Source organism: Pomacea canaliculata, linkage group LG5 (assembly GCF_003073045.1).
Source record: "Pomacea canaliculata isolate SZHN2017 linkage group LG5, ASM307304v1, whole genome shotgun sequence".
Lineage (NCBI taxonomy): Eukaryota > Metazoa > Mollusca > Gastropoda > Architaenioglossa > Ampullariidae > Pomacea > Pomacea canaliculata.
The window spans coordinates 10,736,905-10,753,205 of NC_037594.1; the positions used below are offsets into that span (position 1 = coordinate 10,736,905).

The following is a 16,301-nucleotide window of genomic DNA, read 5'->3' on the forward strand; positions in this document are numbered from 1 at the left end:
AAAAAAAAAAAACCACAAGACCAATGGGAAGACCTATAAGATACCTGTAAATGATACAGAAAAGTCAGCAAATCCTAGCCTAGGCCTAGGCCTGCTTCTTAGTTCTGAATGGATCTGGCCTGTCCTAAGAGTTCATGCATCAGCATATATAACATGTGACCTCACCTTCTTCCATGCACACCTGGACACATGCTTGCAGCAGGATGGTCATTGTGTTCTTCAGAATGGACTCAAGGTTGTAAAGCCAGGCACTGGCCTGTGGGTGGGGCTCCAGGCGTTTGTACAGACTCACTTCCTCTCCACATGCTCCTTTCACACAAGCCACCTGCAGCTTGTCACCTGCATATGCACAATTCTTTCAAAGGAAATTCAATAAATACATTAAATGTCTGCTACTGTTTAGGTTATCCAGATGACATAAATGCTTCATCCACAAACATTTTAGCAGTAGTGATCTCAAACAACTGAGAGATCCTCTCATCATCTAATAGCCTAAATAATCACTAGTGCTAGTGCAGGTACAACAGACTGATATCTATTAACTTAGTCTTCAAGAACTGTAACAAAATGGAGACACTCATTAATAATATAGTCATATATCTCAGGAGAAAATCTCGTTATTTTAGTAACTTGAGGAACATCTCACTTTGTTGCAATGAACTTCCTTCAGCATATTTGCAATACACTTACTATTGAGTGCAAAGTCCAGGACTGAATTGAGACCTTCAAGATCTGGGGGAAGAACAAAGCTCATGTCGGTGACACCTGGGAAGCATTTGCGAACAAATGGCAATAAACTCTGAGGACTGCGTGAGACTCCAACCATATCAATAAGATCCCCATTTGACAGGAAATACAGACGTGGAAAATGTGCACGGTGCTTTTCAAGGTACTGCTCCAGGTCTTGCAGAATTTCGTCCTATAAGTAGTACAATGCATATACAGATTATAACTATTCCCTGTGTAAGGTAAAAAAAGATATCTGTATATAATTGTGAAGACTGGAAAAGAAGTTCAAGGATACCAAAGGCAGCTGTATAATCAGTCTTGACATGACAAAAATATTAGATAACTAGGGGGAAGACTGCAAGTAGATATAACAGGCATGCTCTCAATTGCTCTCATTTCTGTGTGCATGTGGGCACACACACAAATACATGTACACATGGATCCAATCATGTTTGTAGAAATATAAATCATTTCAGTTGTTACATTCTTTAAATACTGTTCAACCAAACATAACAGAAAGTTTTTTTTTCCACCTGCTGCTGTATGAGACTGAGAAACAGAGAGCACAAGTTATCTCCCTGTAAAAGGCGGTACCCTTTTTCACCTCTGCGCCTGTTGACCACAGAAAGGACTTTCGAGTCATTGGACACCACACGCATCCAGTCCTGCAAAGTATTTAAATATAAAGCATGATCAAGTAACATTATGCAATTTTTTTAATATGCATTATGAAGAAATATGTTGTAAATGATGGGCAGATTTTGGCATGGTTGTGCTGAGAACAATGCTGGTAATATCTTTTAGTACTGTAGCCAGACTGATCCACTTTTTACAAGGCTAACTACACACTGTGGTCAGACCATTGGTTAGTCATGGCTCCTTAATGCTACAGGACTCAATGTTTTAATAATAATAATAAAGTTGTTTTTTTAGCACTTTTCCCCACCATTAAAGGTGAGCTCAAAGCACTTTACTAAAAAAAAAAAAAAAAAAAAAACCACACAAAATCAAATAGGTTAACCTTTGGTCTGTACTTTATCTTCTAATCTAAAAGCTTCAAATTCTCAGCTGTGAGTGTTCAAGATAATTTGGAAGATTATTTTGTCTGGTTTTGTAATTCAAAATACATACCTTGAATTTCGCATGAACTGCTTCAAATTTAAAGGCATGCTGTGACAACTTGCGGTACAGCTTTGGCTGCTCGAATATCTTCAAAAGGTACAACCACTGAAATAAAAGTATAAGTATATTATGTTTCCCAAGTTATATATCTTTTACCTTTTAGCTAACAGGAATATGCTAGTTAGATATTATAAACCAAGATTTTTCTTGCAGACATATGACTGAATAATTATTTGCCATTAGCATAAAAATATATTTAAAAATTAGATTGTCACACCTATCTGGAAATTTAACATCCATAAGTGATTGGAAATAATTGCTACCCAATTCTCAGGCAAGTACCTTTTTCTGGCAAACGACCCATAGATCTGTGATTTCTTCTATCTCGCATAAAGCACTGCTCCATTCCTTAGCCTCACTCTCAATGTCACCTATATATGGTGACTGCAACATTGTTTCTACACTGATGCGGCTGTCCTTCAGAGATAAAGAAAAAGAAATTATAAAACTATATTAAACAGGAGAGATGACCATGAATTGTTAGTTAAATACATTATACAGTGATTAAACCTTGACCCTAGATCTACCTGTGCTTTACCTCCAGCTGGTACTTGAGCTCCTCAACTTCAATAAGGACATAAAGGTCGTCATTAGCAACATCAAGACCATGAGGAGCACCAGCAGTTGCAGCCACTCTCTCCTGACGGTAGCGCTCCATCTTGCTAGCCTTCTGTACTGACCCAGGTTGCTTAGCACGATCTATGCCATCAACAAAAGAATCATAGCAACAAATGATAGCTCTAGCAAATGCATCCCTTTCTTTTTCCCCCACAAAAAACCTCATGCTGTTTTCTCTCCTGATTTGACTATATATATTGCTATGTTTCATAAAGTATGTCATCCAACATAATGCAACAAGGAGTTATCTGTCTTCAGTGGCAAGATCCACTGTTCTTTGATATGATACTATGAAACCCATCATGGATTTCGCAGTACTCAGTCATCAATGGCTATTTCTTAGAGATTAAAATGTCAATACTTCACATTTTAAGGATTTTAATCTTAATGAAAAACACACCTTTTACAAACATGCTGTCTGGAATATGTTTTGCTATTTTGAAATTTTTATCCTGCCACAGAGATTTGATGCGAGCCATTAGTTGCTCCAGGTCATACTCTGCAATGGCTGAGAGGTAGACATTGTGCACCAGCTCTGCATTCTCAGACAGGTTGTAGCTCATCAGCTCTGCCACTGTAAACTGCGTATTGCCCATGTATGGTTCATTCATGCCAAGGAAGATAGCATGCCAGTGTCGGTCCTGTATGCAGGAAAAAAACAAACTGCTCAGGAATTTTCTTCTACCTGACTTTACTAACAGCACTATCCAAAACTTTCTACATCAAAAATAATCATACAATTTCATACATTCATGTTTTCAAGTGCTTTACTAAGGAAAAAATAATTGGACAGAAATGGAGTCACAATAAGCACTTCAAGTGGAAGCTGAGAGTAGTGAACAAAGCAAACATTACACGACCTTTAATGCATCATTTGCCAGCTTAAACAGTACAGGCAGATCTTTTCGAAAGTCCTGCATGCTGGAATACCAAGAGATGAGGACTTTATCACCCTCAGGAAGGTAAGGTCTTAGCTGGGCAGCAGCTGACAACCATTCTGTCACCCTCTCTAGAGCTTTCTTGATGTTCATCTGCCAGAGAAAAAGATTGTCATAAAAAAATGTGAACAACCTCTTACTTCTGTCATCTTGTTTGCTGTATAAATAAAGATGTGACAGAGCTCCAAATATTTCACTCACCTTTCTGAACAACATTTGTTTCCAATCTTTGATGGTGCTTGAGGACACGTCAATATATTTCCAAAGTTCTTGTCGCACATCCATGCGTACTGTCATCTCGCTAAGGAACTTGAGGTTGTATGGATCACCTACAATAGCTTCCCTCCACTGGCTTGCTTCTTGCAGCTGCAGCTGCGTTCTAAAAAACTTCTCCCGCAGCTATCAGAAACAGAAAGCAACATTCACAATGATACAGGGATAAAATCATTTAATTAAAACAACTACTTACAACAACTTTTAATCTCCCTTCTTGCAAATATATCTTACTGCACAAGGAAAAATACTTGCTAGTTCTATCTACATAATTGGCATGAAAAGCAGCTATAACAGAATATAACAAATAAAAATAACACCGACCTCCTTCATCATCCTCAGCACAAGAAGTGGATTTTGGTTAGAATCCAGAAAACAGCCACTAGTTGCCTGTTCTGCTAAGTGCTTAGCCTCTTTTTCTAGTGTCTGAGGAGTAAAAGAAACATTGGAGTGATGCACTTTGATCTTAAATGCAAAATAAAAATAAATCAATAACATTTGCATGATATTTGTGTATTTGTGTCTCTATATATAAATATAAAAATAGTCATTCATGTGTGTATGTATATCCAAATGAAGTTACACCAAATCTCTTTACATAAAAATCAAATATGAAGCAAACTAATGATTCCTGTCTTTAGTAATCAGAAGCATATATAATCACTAATACATTCTTCTAAGCCTAATCAATTTTTTTTCAGATGTACTTTATCACTTTTTCCCTTTAACAAATTCTGTACACATCCGATAAAACATAACTAGATCAATGCAACCTGCTACTGCAATAAATGAACCTGAATGCTTGAAAGAATAAACAGAAAAAGTGAACATAAATACTTGAAAAGAACACAGGAAAAATAGATTTTCACATGCATCTTATTTATCTTTTGAACATTTTCCAGAAATTTTTAATTAATTTCACTTTAATATTTTCAAGCAAACACTTCAGATAATGTGTGAAACTCCAGCATATAAGCAAGAATGCATGACTGAACAAGTTTTTAGTTAGACTAGATATATGAAGTTTAATACTTTTGGGGGGAAATGGAACAATAATCAAAACTATTATATTGATGTTTGATTATTTTCCCATGAAAATAGTATGAAAGATCGATATCAGTTTTGTTGTCCTTATATCCTTTTGTCTTTTGCCCCACTTTTCGAAAGAAGCTGTGCAATGACACTCAGATTAGATCACAAACAAAATCATGTCAGCAATATGGTAAAAAAAATAAAACAACTTCATGCAACTAAAGCAAGTGTCTTGCTAATTCAGTGAAATAATGAGCAAACTACATTCAAATCTAATAACAGCATAAAATATCTTTGATGTCTTTCTCTTGTCTGACTCCTCTGCATGGTGGGGTAAAAATATGGGCTGATCATCAAGCATACTTTTAAAAAAACACTTTTAAGTGAAAGAAAGTGATGGCTCTGCTCCTTATTTACAGAAGACAATAAAACACCTAGTGAAAAATGTTGAATTGAAAACTAACTGAAGGAAACTGACATGAAACACAGGTCACTGAAAACACCATCACCATTATCAACACACATCACAATTTCCAGTTTGACAAAGAAGTTCTGGTGCTATCACCTACACCTCACTTATTTTGCCTTCCACACACAACTAGTCCTATATGAACAGCTATTCAGATAGCTTTGAACATGCAGATACCCCAAGAAAAATAACTGCAAGATGAAGTGGCAGCTTACACTGACTTCTAAAGAATGACAAAAATAGTGCAAATAGCAATGTCATTTTAAATTTATATAAATATGTATGTTCATCACTTTGGCACCTCAGAGAAAAATGAACAAAAATATTTTTTAAAGCCATAAAAACAACAGAAATTAGATGAACAACATGTTTTAACAAGTGTCCGCAAACATTGCAGTGTTGCTCTTTTAAGCAGTGTGACAGTCAAGAACAGTGTGCATGTGATATTTGATTTTGATAAATGACTTACTAATAACCATCTTACCAAGTCTCTTTTTTTTTTTTTTTGGTAATAAAAGAATTATATTTCCTGTTGTGGAGAAAAGACAAAGCACAACTTTATGTAAAGCTTCCTCTGAAAATGCATAATTTATCAAATTCAATTAACAGTGAGTCATCTTGTAAGATTAATCAATATGACTGTAAATCAGATCTGAGACATGAAGAGAACTCAAGAACGGCAACTAACTGAAACTGAATAAGATGTAAAGCCCGTTAATTCAAATTATTTTAATAGATAATGACTTTTGAATATGTAAAATGTTGTTAAACAGGTATAGCTGAGAGGGCTGAGACAGAGTGGAAAAAAAGCAAAAGACATGCTCTCCAAAAGGTCATCAGCAGGAATTGCTGACTTACCTCAAATGTCTCTTCCAGCTGCTGAGTCATAAGGGGTGTCTGGGTGTTGATAAATTCGCCAGCATCCTGCATCTGCATCAGAAATGCTTCCCATGATGACCAGACACTCTCTTCCACTTTCTCCTCCTCAGCAGTCAGCTGTCGGTAGCTCATGCGGATAACCTGTGTCATGAGATATTTTGCTTCATTCTCTATAGGGAATCTAGTCAGCCATGTAAAAACTTTCTGTCATCTCCTCTATTCACTGTTCACCTCTCTGTGTAAAGAATTCACATCTCATCCTGAACTGGAATGCTAACTTCCTATTATAAAAACTTAACATCTTGCTGCATTGGTGAGTTTTGTGTTATTTTCTACTTTTACAAATTAATATATGTTTAATTTTCTAATCTTGAAAAACCATAGACCACTCAAGCATGTTATTTATACTTCTGAGCTACAGTTTTGTATAATTTATTAAGCAGAATTAACAACCACCTTGACATTTTAAAGTTAAAAAATGTACCTTGCATTTGACTTTTTGACTATGTTACCTCATAAAGCGACTTGATGTATTCCACACGCTGTTGAAATTGTACTGTATTCTTCTTGTACTGTGAATAATTTTTGGCAAACTGAGCAAATGACTCCACTGTCTCTCGCTTGTCCTTCATATTCTGTGCACAGAAACATACTTTCTGCTGTCTCTGTATCATTGGCACATTTTACTTAAGTCCCGTCTTAAATTTCTTTCAAAAGATGTTTAAATATTAGAACAAAATATTCCTGTTCTAGATTTGACATGACCTGTCACATACAACAGCATCTCTTTCAAATAAAAGCCTGATTTTAATCAATACCTATATACTAAAACACCAAATATCAACCTTTAGCACTATTTTCATCTCTTCACAGAAGGTGGCAGCAAGACTTTTGGCTTCATCAGCAACAAAGGCAATCAACTCTTGGTAGATGTGATTGAGACATGGCAGAAGCCCTTCATGAACTGCAGAACAGTCCACAAAGAACATGCCATTCTCAGTGATGAAACTTCTGTCAAAGTTGCGCACTTTCTCTGACCACTGGCGAATTTCTGTTAGCTTTTGCTGCAAGAAAGCAGCCAAGAATGCAGAAAATATGTAGTCAAAAGCAAGAGTAACTCATGAAAAATTCTTCCATGAGCAAATTATGACAATTTTATCTTATTATAATGGACATAAAAAAGAATACAACCTCTGAAAATAGTATGTACAAAAATAGTATTTAGATCAAGCAAAAAAGACCAGCAAGAAAAGATGAATGTTTCGCACCTCTATGGTAAAAGCAACAGCTCCACGGAACTCCTTGACTGACTTTTCATTCCAGGTTCGGCAGAAAATATGAATCTCATTGAGCCAACGGTTGAATTCACAGTAAGTTTCAATCTCATCCAGAGCTGACTGCATGAGGTTTTGCTGGATTTTGAGAGCTGCTTGATATTCTTCACTTCAAACAAAGAAAAAGAAAAACAAATGAAGTATTTGTATAGAGGCTAAAGCAGTAGCTTGTTTGTATAAACAGTTTGCACTGGCTCATAAAGCAGGAATGGGGAAACAAACAGAAAGGCCAGTGCAGGTGATGACTGACCTCTTGAACATGCTCTTCTGCCATGTTCATACTGCCTCTGCACCGAGGATAGAAAAAAGCAAGGCCAAATATCAGGGTGTATAGTCGGCGCCCAATAGGATAGAGGTTAGAACACTCACTTTGTCATCCCTGCAGTTAAAGGCCCTGGATTCAGGTCTTGTCTCAGGCCATCCTCTGTGACACCTGTTCTCAGGGCCGGTCATTAGTGGTTTTCTCTTGGAACTCTGATTTCCTACCCCCTCCCACTCCCTTCATAGTGTGAAATCACCTGATTAAAGATACCGCTGTATAACACATACAAATACTGTTTTCAAGAGCCAGTGTGTCCTATATGGTATGCTGGATGAGAATTCGATGAAAAGTTTGTTTGACTGAGTGCTTGGAGTCATAGGAGGCAGTTTTCATGTTTATTTCCAAATCTTTGATCCTTTCAAAACTCATGCAACTATTTCTATCCTCCAGGTTACAATGGAGATGTGGTAGAGGCTGGGTTAGATGCTAGCTGAAGGCTGATTGGCCAGGAGCATGGAAAGGGTGGTGGTTAGAAGGAGGAGAGGTCCACACCCAATTTCCTGCTAGGTAGAATCCAGCAACACAATCAGTGCTGTCTTTTGATAGGGCTGGACAGACATGGCACAGTTTCCAGTGGAAATAAAAGGGAAGGGAGAAGTGTGGCGAGGGAAGTCAGGAGACAGCAAGTCACAGCACTGAATGTGGAAATCATCACCACCTCAACCAGAAGTCCAGCAGTAACCAGGACTTACATTCTGAGGATAAAATTTTGTCGTAAGTTTGTTTTGCTTGGCAGTGGTTACACTAGTAGCTACAGATGCTACAACAAACAACAAGCTATGGCTCTAGCTATGCATTAAACTTTATCTTCACAAAGTGTGCAGAGGTGTATACTGTGAGGTAGGTTATCCAGTAACAGACACGAAAACAAAAGACTAACTTTTCCACTATGCAAGACCTTCTGCCTAAAGTTGACTTCAAGCAGTGTTTTTGTATGCTAAATTCACAGGCACAAAAAGTGCATAAAAGTTAATGGAAAGTACAACTGAACAGAGCTAAAGTATTTCTGAAAACATAAAAAATACATTTTCTTCAAAAATAAATCCTTTTCTCTATATTTCATTTTCTAAGCACTTTTTTTGACCATCCTTTGTATCTTACATACTCAACATAAATTGTTCTTCAACAATTAACTCACTCCAGGGTCAGCTTGTCTTCCAAACTAGCTTGTGATAAGGGAGCGTACTGGCCAAGGAATCCCTCACCCTCTATTGCAAGTCTCGTGTTGCTTAGTGAAGGCAATACAAGGTCAGGAGTTGCAATACCAAGGTCATCTTCCGATTTGGTAGGTGTATCTGCAATATGTTGACAGCCACGATGAATTTCAGATGCAAACCAACCTTTCACTACAATGCCAAAACTACTAAATGAATCCTGCACAAAATTGAAGCCATGTGAACAAGTAAAAATAAGACAAAATAAGAAATTTTAGATTCACAAGAAAGGCAAAATGAAGATAATATTAAAATATCAACAACAATATTTTTAACATTCGAAATAATGCAAACTATCAACATCTTTGAAAAAAGATTAATAAATGTTTTCTGACTTAGGACAGCTATTTTAAAATCAACAACAGGTAGCATATTCTTCTCTTACCAGCACGAGGAAGATGAGGCACTGATAAACTGGCAGTTTGAGCCCAGGATTCTTGTTCTATCATACTGCTTTCCACAAGGCCTTCTCCAATCTGGGACTCTTGTTCAGACATGGTGATTCCTGTCATACTATCATGTTTATACAAGCTGACCTGGAATGTTGAAACACTTTTTATATCTCTCTGTGTCTGACTTGAAGATGTTCTGAAAGAAAAAGAAGTGTATTCTTCTCAATCACTGAATGATGCCTTTCCTCAGCTTTCTTTGATAGTGCAGATGAAAATGTAACAGAGGATGGGGTTATATTTCATTCTCCTACGTGGCCCATAGACTCAAAGAACATTTGGTGAGTCCCTGTTTCTTTATTCATTGCCTGTTCACAAAACTGGTGAGGAAAACAGAGTTCACCACTCATGCTAATGTTGCCTGTCTCCAGAAATCTCTTCATTTAGCTTTTAATCTCATCTGTGAGGCAGAACCTATGCTCTGTCTAAATCAATGTCCTTCTCTTTTGAACTCTGATCTTCTTATCCCAATATGACCTCTACCCCCTTCCTCTTTGTCTATGTGGCCAAAGCTTACAGACCCCAGTGTACCAGCCTGGAAACAGCATTGCCTAGGTAAAAAACCAGGCAGGTAGACCTCCCAGCCACACATCTAGTGCCCACACAAAGAATGTTTATCTGGTATTTCATTTAAGCACAGAAGCATTTACAAAAATCAGCTTCACTCTTGAAGCCCGTGGAAACTGATATGTAAACTGCACAGAACGTGAGAAAGAGACATCCATGTAAATGCTCTGCCTGCATCATTCATCTATCTGGCTATGCTCATACTCAAACATATCTAAGCAGATAATGTAAATCAAAATTGGCCAACTGACTTAGGATCATGCAGTATGTGGGGACTACTGGAATCAACATCTGCAAACTCTTTATCCTGCTGGGAACCATCCTTAGGAATGGCACAGCTACACAACACTGCTGGAATGCCATTTAGTGTGCTGCTGAGAACTTTCTGGAACCTCTCTTTGCTTGGAGATAGGCACAGCACATCTAAGAGAAAGATTTTGTTCATTAACAATCTGAAATAATATGGATCCTGAGCATTAATTTCAAAATAGGGAAAAGGACAAAATAAATCAAAGAACTGTATGCAAGCAAACTGTGATGTTCATATGCTTTCTGGGTATGCTTTAAATGTGTATTCTATGTGCATTTCGTCTATACCATGCTGCAAATTGTTTGCATCTACTTTCAACACCTAAATAACTAGAGACACTGTTCATTCTATTGGCACTTTCACCTATAAAAAAAGAAATAAGTTTCATGTAACCACCCCAAGAAATCTTCAAGAAAATCTACCAAACACTTTGAATAGCAAAATTCAATTTTGACCTTGTTTGTTGAAGACCAGATTTGCCTTGAAAAAGCCATCTCTTTGAGCCTCACCATCAATAGCCAGCACATCCTTCACAAAACTTATCACTTGAGATTTGGTTATTTGGAACAGGTGCTCCACAACCATCTGGTCGACCAGCTTCACAAAATTTCCAAGACGCCTAATGAAAAAAAAGACACCAACCCACACACACATACACACACAAACACACACAAACACATAAGCACGTGAAGCTATACCAGAATGACCTGTGTGTAGTTTTAGCAGATTTACAACTAGAAAATGTTTAAAACATCATACCCAGACTCATTCTTGGCCTTTTGCAAATTTTTTTCTCTTTCTTCCTTCTTCATTGTTTGAAGGTGAAGGGAGTCTTTAGAACTGCAAAAGAAACAAACTTCATCTGAAATTTGACATATTATCTGGCTTCCAATTTAAGCAAATAACTGCAACTGGAGTTTATTAAATCTTGCTTAATAAAGTCCAGGTAGAAGCTGTAATAATAATACACTTCTAATGGACAGCTGGGGAAAATTCACTGCAAAAAATGTATATTTATATACTGTTGCATTATGCCCTTTGAGGTATTATTGATAGACAATAAAATAGTGAAATTACTGGCAAGAAAATCATTGCAAAAAATGGCAGAATAATTATGATCTGCATCTGATGGGATCTTTTGTTGCATATATATGCATATAATATTCATGATTCTAATGTGATGGACTAAAATCAATGAAAAAAACAAGGTAATTTCAAACTCACAAGTAGGTCTTCTTTTTGACTTGTTCTTCACAGTATTTCATTTTGCGGAATGACTCTTCTGCAACTGTATCCTCTACCATCTTGCAATACCTGTTGATAAGACTGCATTGAAACAAATGTTGGCTAGCCAGCAGTTAGTCGCTTTAGTGAAATCAACTGAGTGAATTTGAATATGCTCAATAGCCATAAAAGAAAAAACAGAAACAATTGTTAAGTTGGAAACTTGCCATTTAGATTGACAATCTAAATTTCATCTGAATTCATCAAAACATATTAATTTATAAATAACTTACTTGAAGAATTTTTCCAGGATATGCTCTGCCTGTATGTTTTTGTAGTTTATGTTGTTTTCATATTCTGTGAGCTGGTAAGTTTTACTGCAGACATCATATTTATGTTTGACACAATATAATCATTTGCTCAATCCTTTTGAATCTAATGTACAGAAATATATTTAAATGTCCATAAAAGGTTATGTGTGTTATTAATATGTATATTAATAGACTGGTACATAGCTGAAAAGTAGCAGTATATTAAAGTAGGAAAGTGACCTTAAAAAACTAATGATTCATTTCTCAGCTTTTATTAGATTCAATGCCAAAATACCACTTCTTGCTTTAGAACCACTGAGTTATTACTTACTCTTTCTCAAATGGCAGAAACTGCACAGTCATGAGCTCCTTCAGCAACCTTCAAGTAAGAAGAAATGAGTAGGTGAAAGTTACTGCATAATACAATAAGATTTTAAAAAACAACAGAATGAAGTTACAAGCAAGGGAATCATCAACAATAAGCAACATTTGCAGAAGAAATTGTCTTTAAATCTGACTTGAATGATTGTGATGTTTGAAAAGAGTGAAAGAGAAGAGGCCAGAAATTCTGTATTTGTTAAAAAAAAGAAAAAAAAAACCAACTAGAGATCAAAACAATCATCAAAATTATTTTAATGTAATCACACTGATGTGAAACAGGTGAAAGTTTTCCAGGACAGCTATCAGTTATCCTTACAACTACAGTTGTATCAGTAAACCCTATAACCTGAAATGTGTAGATCACCTGACCAGTGAATAGTTCCCATCTTGAGACACTTTTACTCCATATGGATTGGTTTTCGACACAAAATAACCTCTGGCTGGTTTTTGACACAAAATAACTTCTGGCTAGCAAACACTAAATGCAGACATGAGATTTGGGGGATGAAACTCATTCTACTACCTGTCATTAATGGAACATTCCCTGCTATTTCCATAATATAAATCATAAGTAGTAATGCATTTAATTTTTTTCATAACTCTTCCTCTGGATATGGGAGTATTTCAGTTTTATTCTGTTCACCTATCAGCTAAGATGCAGAACTATAAAATCAAAATTGCAAACATACCTTGAGACCTGTTGAAGGGCTGCACCAAATGTAGGAATATTTGCAAGCAAACTGCTAGCCACTGTTTTCCGCCGTCTTTCATAGTCCTGGTACAGCTTGTTTTTCAACCATCTGTGAAGGAAAAAAAAAAATTTAATCATATGGGTCTAAAACACTGCCTAAGTGTAATTTCCACCAAATTCACAAAATGTAATGGTGATTACTCAAAAAAAAAAAATCTAAGCTGACCTGTAAAACATCTTCCGGATGAGAAAGTTCTTGAAGAAAGGGATTGCTGACACAGCTTTCCACAAGACAGCCTCACGCTGCCATTCTGCTAAGGTCATGCTCTCTGAAGGTTGGTCAGGGTACACATGCAGCACTCCAAAAGATGAAAACACATAATGCTCTGGGTTTACCTAAAAAGGAAAGTGTATTAGCATTAGAAACATGAACAAACTGAAATTAAATACCTCAATGAAACAGTATGAGACATAGTGTTCAATAAAGATATATATAAATAACAAGAACAGGATCAGGATTAATACTGTACAGATATTGATTCATGAACAAATATTGATGTCAATCAAACTTTGATAGTTCTCCAATAATTCATTGATAAAGGATCTTCTAAAACTTGAATAGGAAAGCGATAAATAACTTGTATTGTCTCTCTCTTTATATGGCAGAGAATCTGGACACTAAACTTGCTACATTTGTGTACCTTGGCTTTGGGGACTGAAATAAGGTCATATGGTGCAAAATGACGTGAAGGTGAAAGGTTAAAAAATAAAGACTTGATTTTGCCAATATGGTTGCATCCTGCAAAGAACTGCACAGCCTCTCGCCCATTCATGACAGGGACTTCCTCCTGCACAAGTATATAACACTAAAACTGACAACAGTTGGTTGCTAAGGTACATTTCTATCAAGAACGTTAACATTAAAAACTGTAAACTGTAGAATAATAATAAAAAAAATAAAATAAAGAAGTATACTTTCTTATGACACTGTTAATTTTGATTGTACCTTTTGCAGATGGCAACAAAAATCATGCATTTTATTTTACCTTTGAATCTTTACTGGGACTTGGTCTAGGTCTTCTGGATAAACGTAGTGACAAAGGCGGTGAGGAATTGTAATTGAAATCTAATGGATCTTTGCCATGACTCTTTGACTGTAAAATATAAAAGCTTTTCACTCAATTTACCGTAAAGTTTAAAAAAAAAAAAAAAAAAAGAAATCCTGTTAACTTACAGTTGTTTTACGCTATAATACAAAAGTCTGTTAAACCACCTACAGAATTTATAATTTTGTTATTTAAGAATATAAATAGGGTTGCCTCATGGCACACATTCCTGCACACTTTGTAGAGATAACACTTAATCATAACTTCAGGGTTTTGAAACTGCTGTGGGTGGTGACTGTATCTAACAATAGCCCTGTTTGTATGGCTGGGGTGCACCTAGGTTTGGGTGCGGCATCCTCATCCTTAGTATGGACTCCTCTATCACCTCAGGACCAAAGCAGCTTTTCAGACAGACCTGCTGACCAGCTCATCCATGTCAGTCTCTACCACATAATTTGTCTTCCTGTGTATACCAGCTTTTAAGTTGTTATTTTGAGATTCATGGAAATGTAGCACATGCTTTCCTTAGGGTTTTATCTTTTTAACAAATAAAACTTCACATCTTTGGTCATTAAAACAAATTGAAAAACACTTTTTTAATTAAAAAATACAACAGTACCTAATAGAAAAATTTGTAAAAATAATATCAATAACATAAATGTTGCCAATAAATGTGAAATTTACTTTTTCTGGTATGTTGGTACTAAGGGCCAAAGCTGTAGTGCCCAGAGCCTGATTCCAGATTGACTCTCCTGAAAAAAAAAGTATACAAAGCCCTTCTCTTGTGAGCCTACAAGAACCTTTGCTTACCAGTCTCCCCCATATCTAACTCCATTTATTTTTTATCAACCTATCAATTAGAAGCACAATCTATTTATATGTATTTCATATGCCACATTCCATTTTAGAATGTTCCCAACCTGAGATGTCTCCTTATGCTTGTAACTCTCAAACAAGCACATCACTGCAAATGTATGTACACATACTTTAATACAGCATTCACTTAGATTCTTGGTACTAGCATTCTGTGATGGAACAATAGAGCACTTTTCATGAAGACAACAAAAACAGCGCATGAATAGATTTGTCTCTAACATACAAGCTGTTCTCTTGATGTATCACCTGTTTACAGATGGACTGACTTGTCATAATACAGCAAAAAAGATTTTCCTTAAACTTCAATTCAGAACCTAATAAATAATACTCTACTTCACCTCTGTGGTCAGGATTTATTATTAACAAAAGTATCACAAATTTTGATGCATTTTGTGGCATATCTCTGACAGTTGTTTGTGTTGGAAAATTTGCTTACTTGCTGCCGTTTCAAATGCAACATTTCCCAAAGATAGTCGGACGTCACCAAAAGTAAGTTTTTTGGCAGCCAGAAGCTCCTCATCACTCTGAAATCAAACACAGGTCATTTTCAGATAAATGAATTCATTCCTGAATGTTCTTTTACTGTAATATACACAGAACATTTAAAATCTCTATGCAAAAAAGTCCTGTTACTACACCATTCCTCACATCACAATTTATTAGCATGATATATCTTTATTTCAGTAGATAAAGACCATGACAACACAGGAAATATGTTGCACAAAGCTGAAGGTAGTGAGGTATGTGACAATAGGATCACTTGCTATTTTAAAGATGATGTAATTGACATCTAATGGACACACACTTACTCTGTGGGTTTTCCCAAAGCAGAACATTTCATAGTTGAAGTTTAGAATATAAGTGCAGAAAAGAGAACAATGAAATATTAATAAACTTTCTTATCATGTAATGTACTCTTCCTGACTGATGTATATTTTAATGCTGTATCTTAGGTTTGGACAGACACTGTTTGTTCCCAGACAGCATAACTGTACACATCAAGTCAATTTTTTTTCTCCATTAATATTTGGATATAAAATGCATTCTATTTAAACTTCCTAGGATTTTCCCTGCCTGATCTACATCCCCAGTCCTTGCATTACAAGCAGGATCTGATCTGGGTTTCTGGACTGTCTTGTTTGTGGGTTGGGTAGGATGGGATAGAGGACCAATATATACACATATACATCTATGCATGCACATATGTTTTTGTGGCAGCATGACCATGAGGTTTTAGTCCTTGCTACTTCTTTAGGAGCATAGGGCTGCAACAACATCTCGTCAGCTGACCCAGTTTTGGGCTGCCCCCTCCTCCCATCAGTTGGGTCCATGTAGTTTCAATGTCCTTTGCCTCACTTTATACTGATCTTTTCCAATTCAGCGTTGGCCTCCTAAA

At 36.3% G+C, this 16,301-nt stretch overlaps 1 protein-coding gene across 2 annotated transcripts in view; it reads right to left on the reverse strand.

Annotated features, from left to right (window-relative positions):
- LOC112564650 (dynein heavy chain domain-containing protein 1-like) overlaps positions 1-16,301 on the reverse strand; it is an 84,641-nt gene that overhangs the window by 66,467 nt on the left and 1,873 nt on the right. For both annotated transcript variants that reach the window (XM_025239608.1, XM_025239607.1), the window contains exons 3-30: positions 15,342-15,429; positions 14,714-14,781; positions 13,970-14,077; positions 13,625-13,771; positions 13,150-13,319; positions 12,922-13,032; positions 12,183-12,230; positions 11,834-11,917; positions 11,541-11,630; positions 11,076-11,156; positions 10,772-10,935; positions 10,258-10,429; positions 9,376-9,578; positions 8,915-9,071; positions 7,389-7,563; positions 6,966-7,184; positions 6,633-6,755; positions 6,100-6,261; positions 4,065-4,166; positions 3,669-3,866; positions 3,390-3,560; positions 2,930-3,170; positions 2,450-2,610; positions 2,194-2,328; positions 1,861-1,956; positions 1,263-1,394; positions 691-919; positions 166-339 (exon numbers count right to left, since the gene is read on the reverse strand). In XM_025239608.1, the coding sequence (XP_025095393.1) occupies positions 166-339; positions 691-919; positions 1,263-1,394; positions 1,861-1,956; positions 2,194-2,328; positions 2,450-2,610; positions 2,930-3,170; positions 3,390-3,560; positions 3,669-3,866; positions 4,065-4,166; positions 6,100-6,261; positions 6,633-6,755; positions 6,966-7,184; positions 7,389-7,563; positions 8,915-9,071; positions 9,376-9,578; positions 10,258-10,429; positions 10,772-10,935; positions 11,076-11,156; positions 11,541-11,630; positions 11,834-11,917; positions 12,183-12,230; positions 12,922-13,032; positions 13,150-13,319; positions 13,625-13,771; positions 13,970-14,077; positions 14,714-14,781; positions 15,342-15,429 (4,009 nt within the window). The remainder of the gene's footprint in view (positions 1-165; positions 340-690; positions 920-1,262; positions 1,395-1,860; positions 1,957-2,193; positions 2,329-2,449; positions 2,611-2,929; positions 3,171-3,389; positions 3,561-3,668; positions 3,867-4,064; positions 4,167-6,099; positions 6,262-6,632; positions 6,756-6,965; positions 7,185-7,388; positions 7,564-8,914; positions 9,072-9,375; positions 9,579-10,257; positions 10,430-10,771; positions 10,936-11,075; positions 11,157-11,540; positions 11,631-11,833; positions 11,918-12,182; positions 12,231-12,921; positions 13,033-13,149; positions 13,320-13,624; positions 13,772-13,969; positions 14,078-14,713; positions 14,782-15,341; positions 15,430-16,301) is intronic.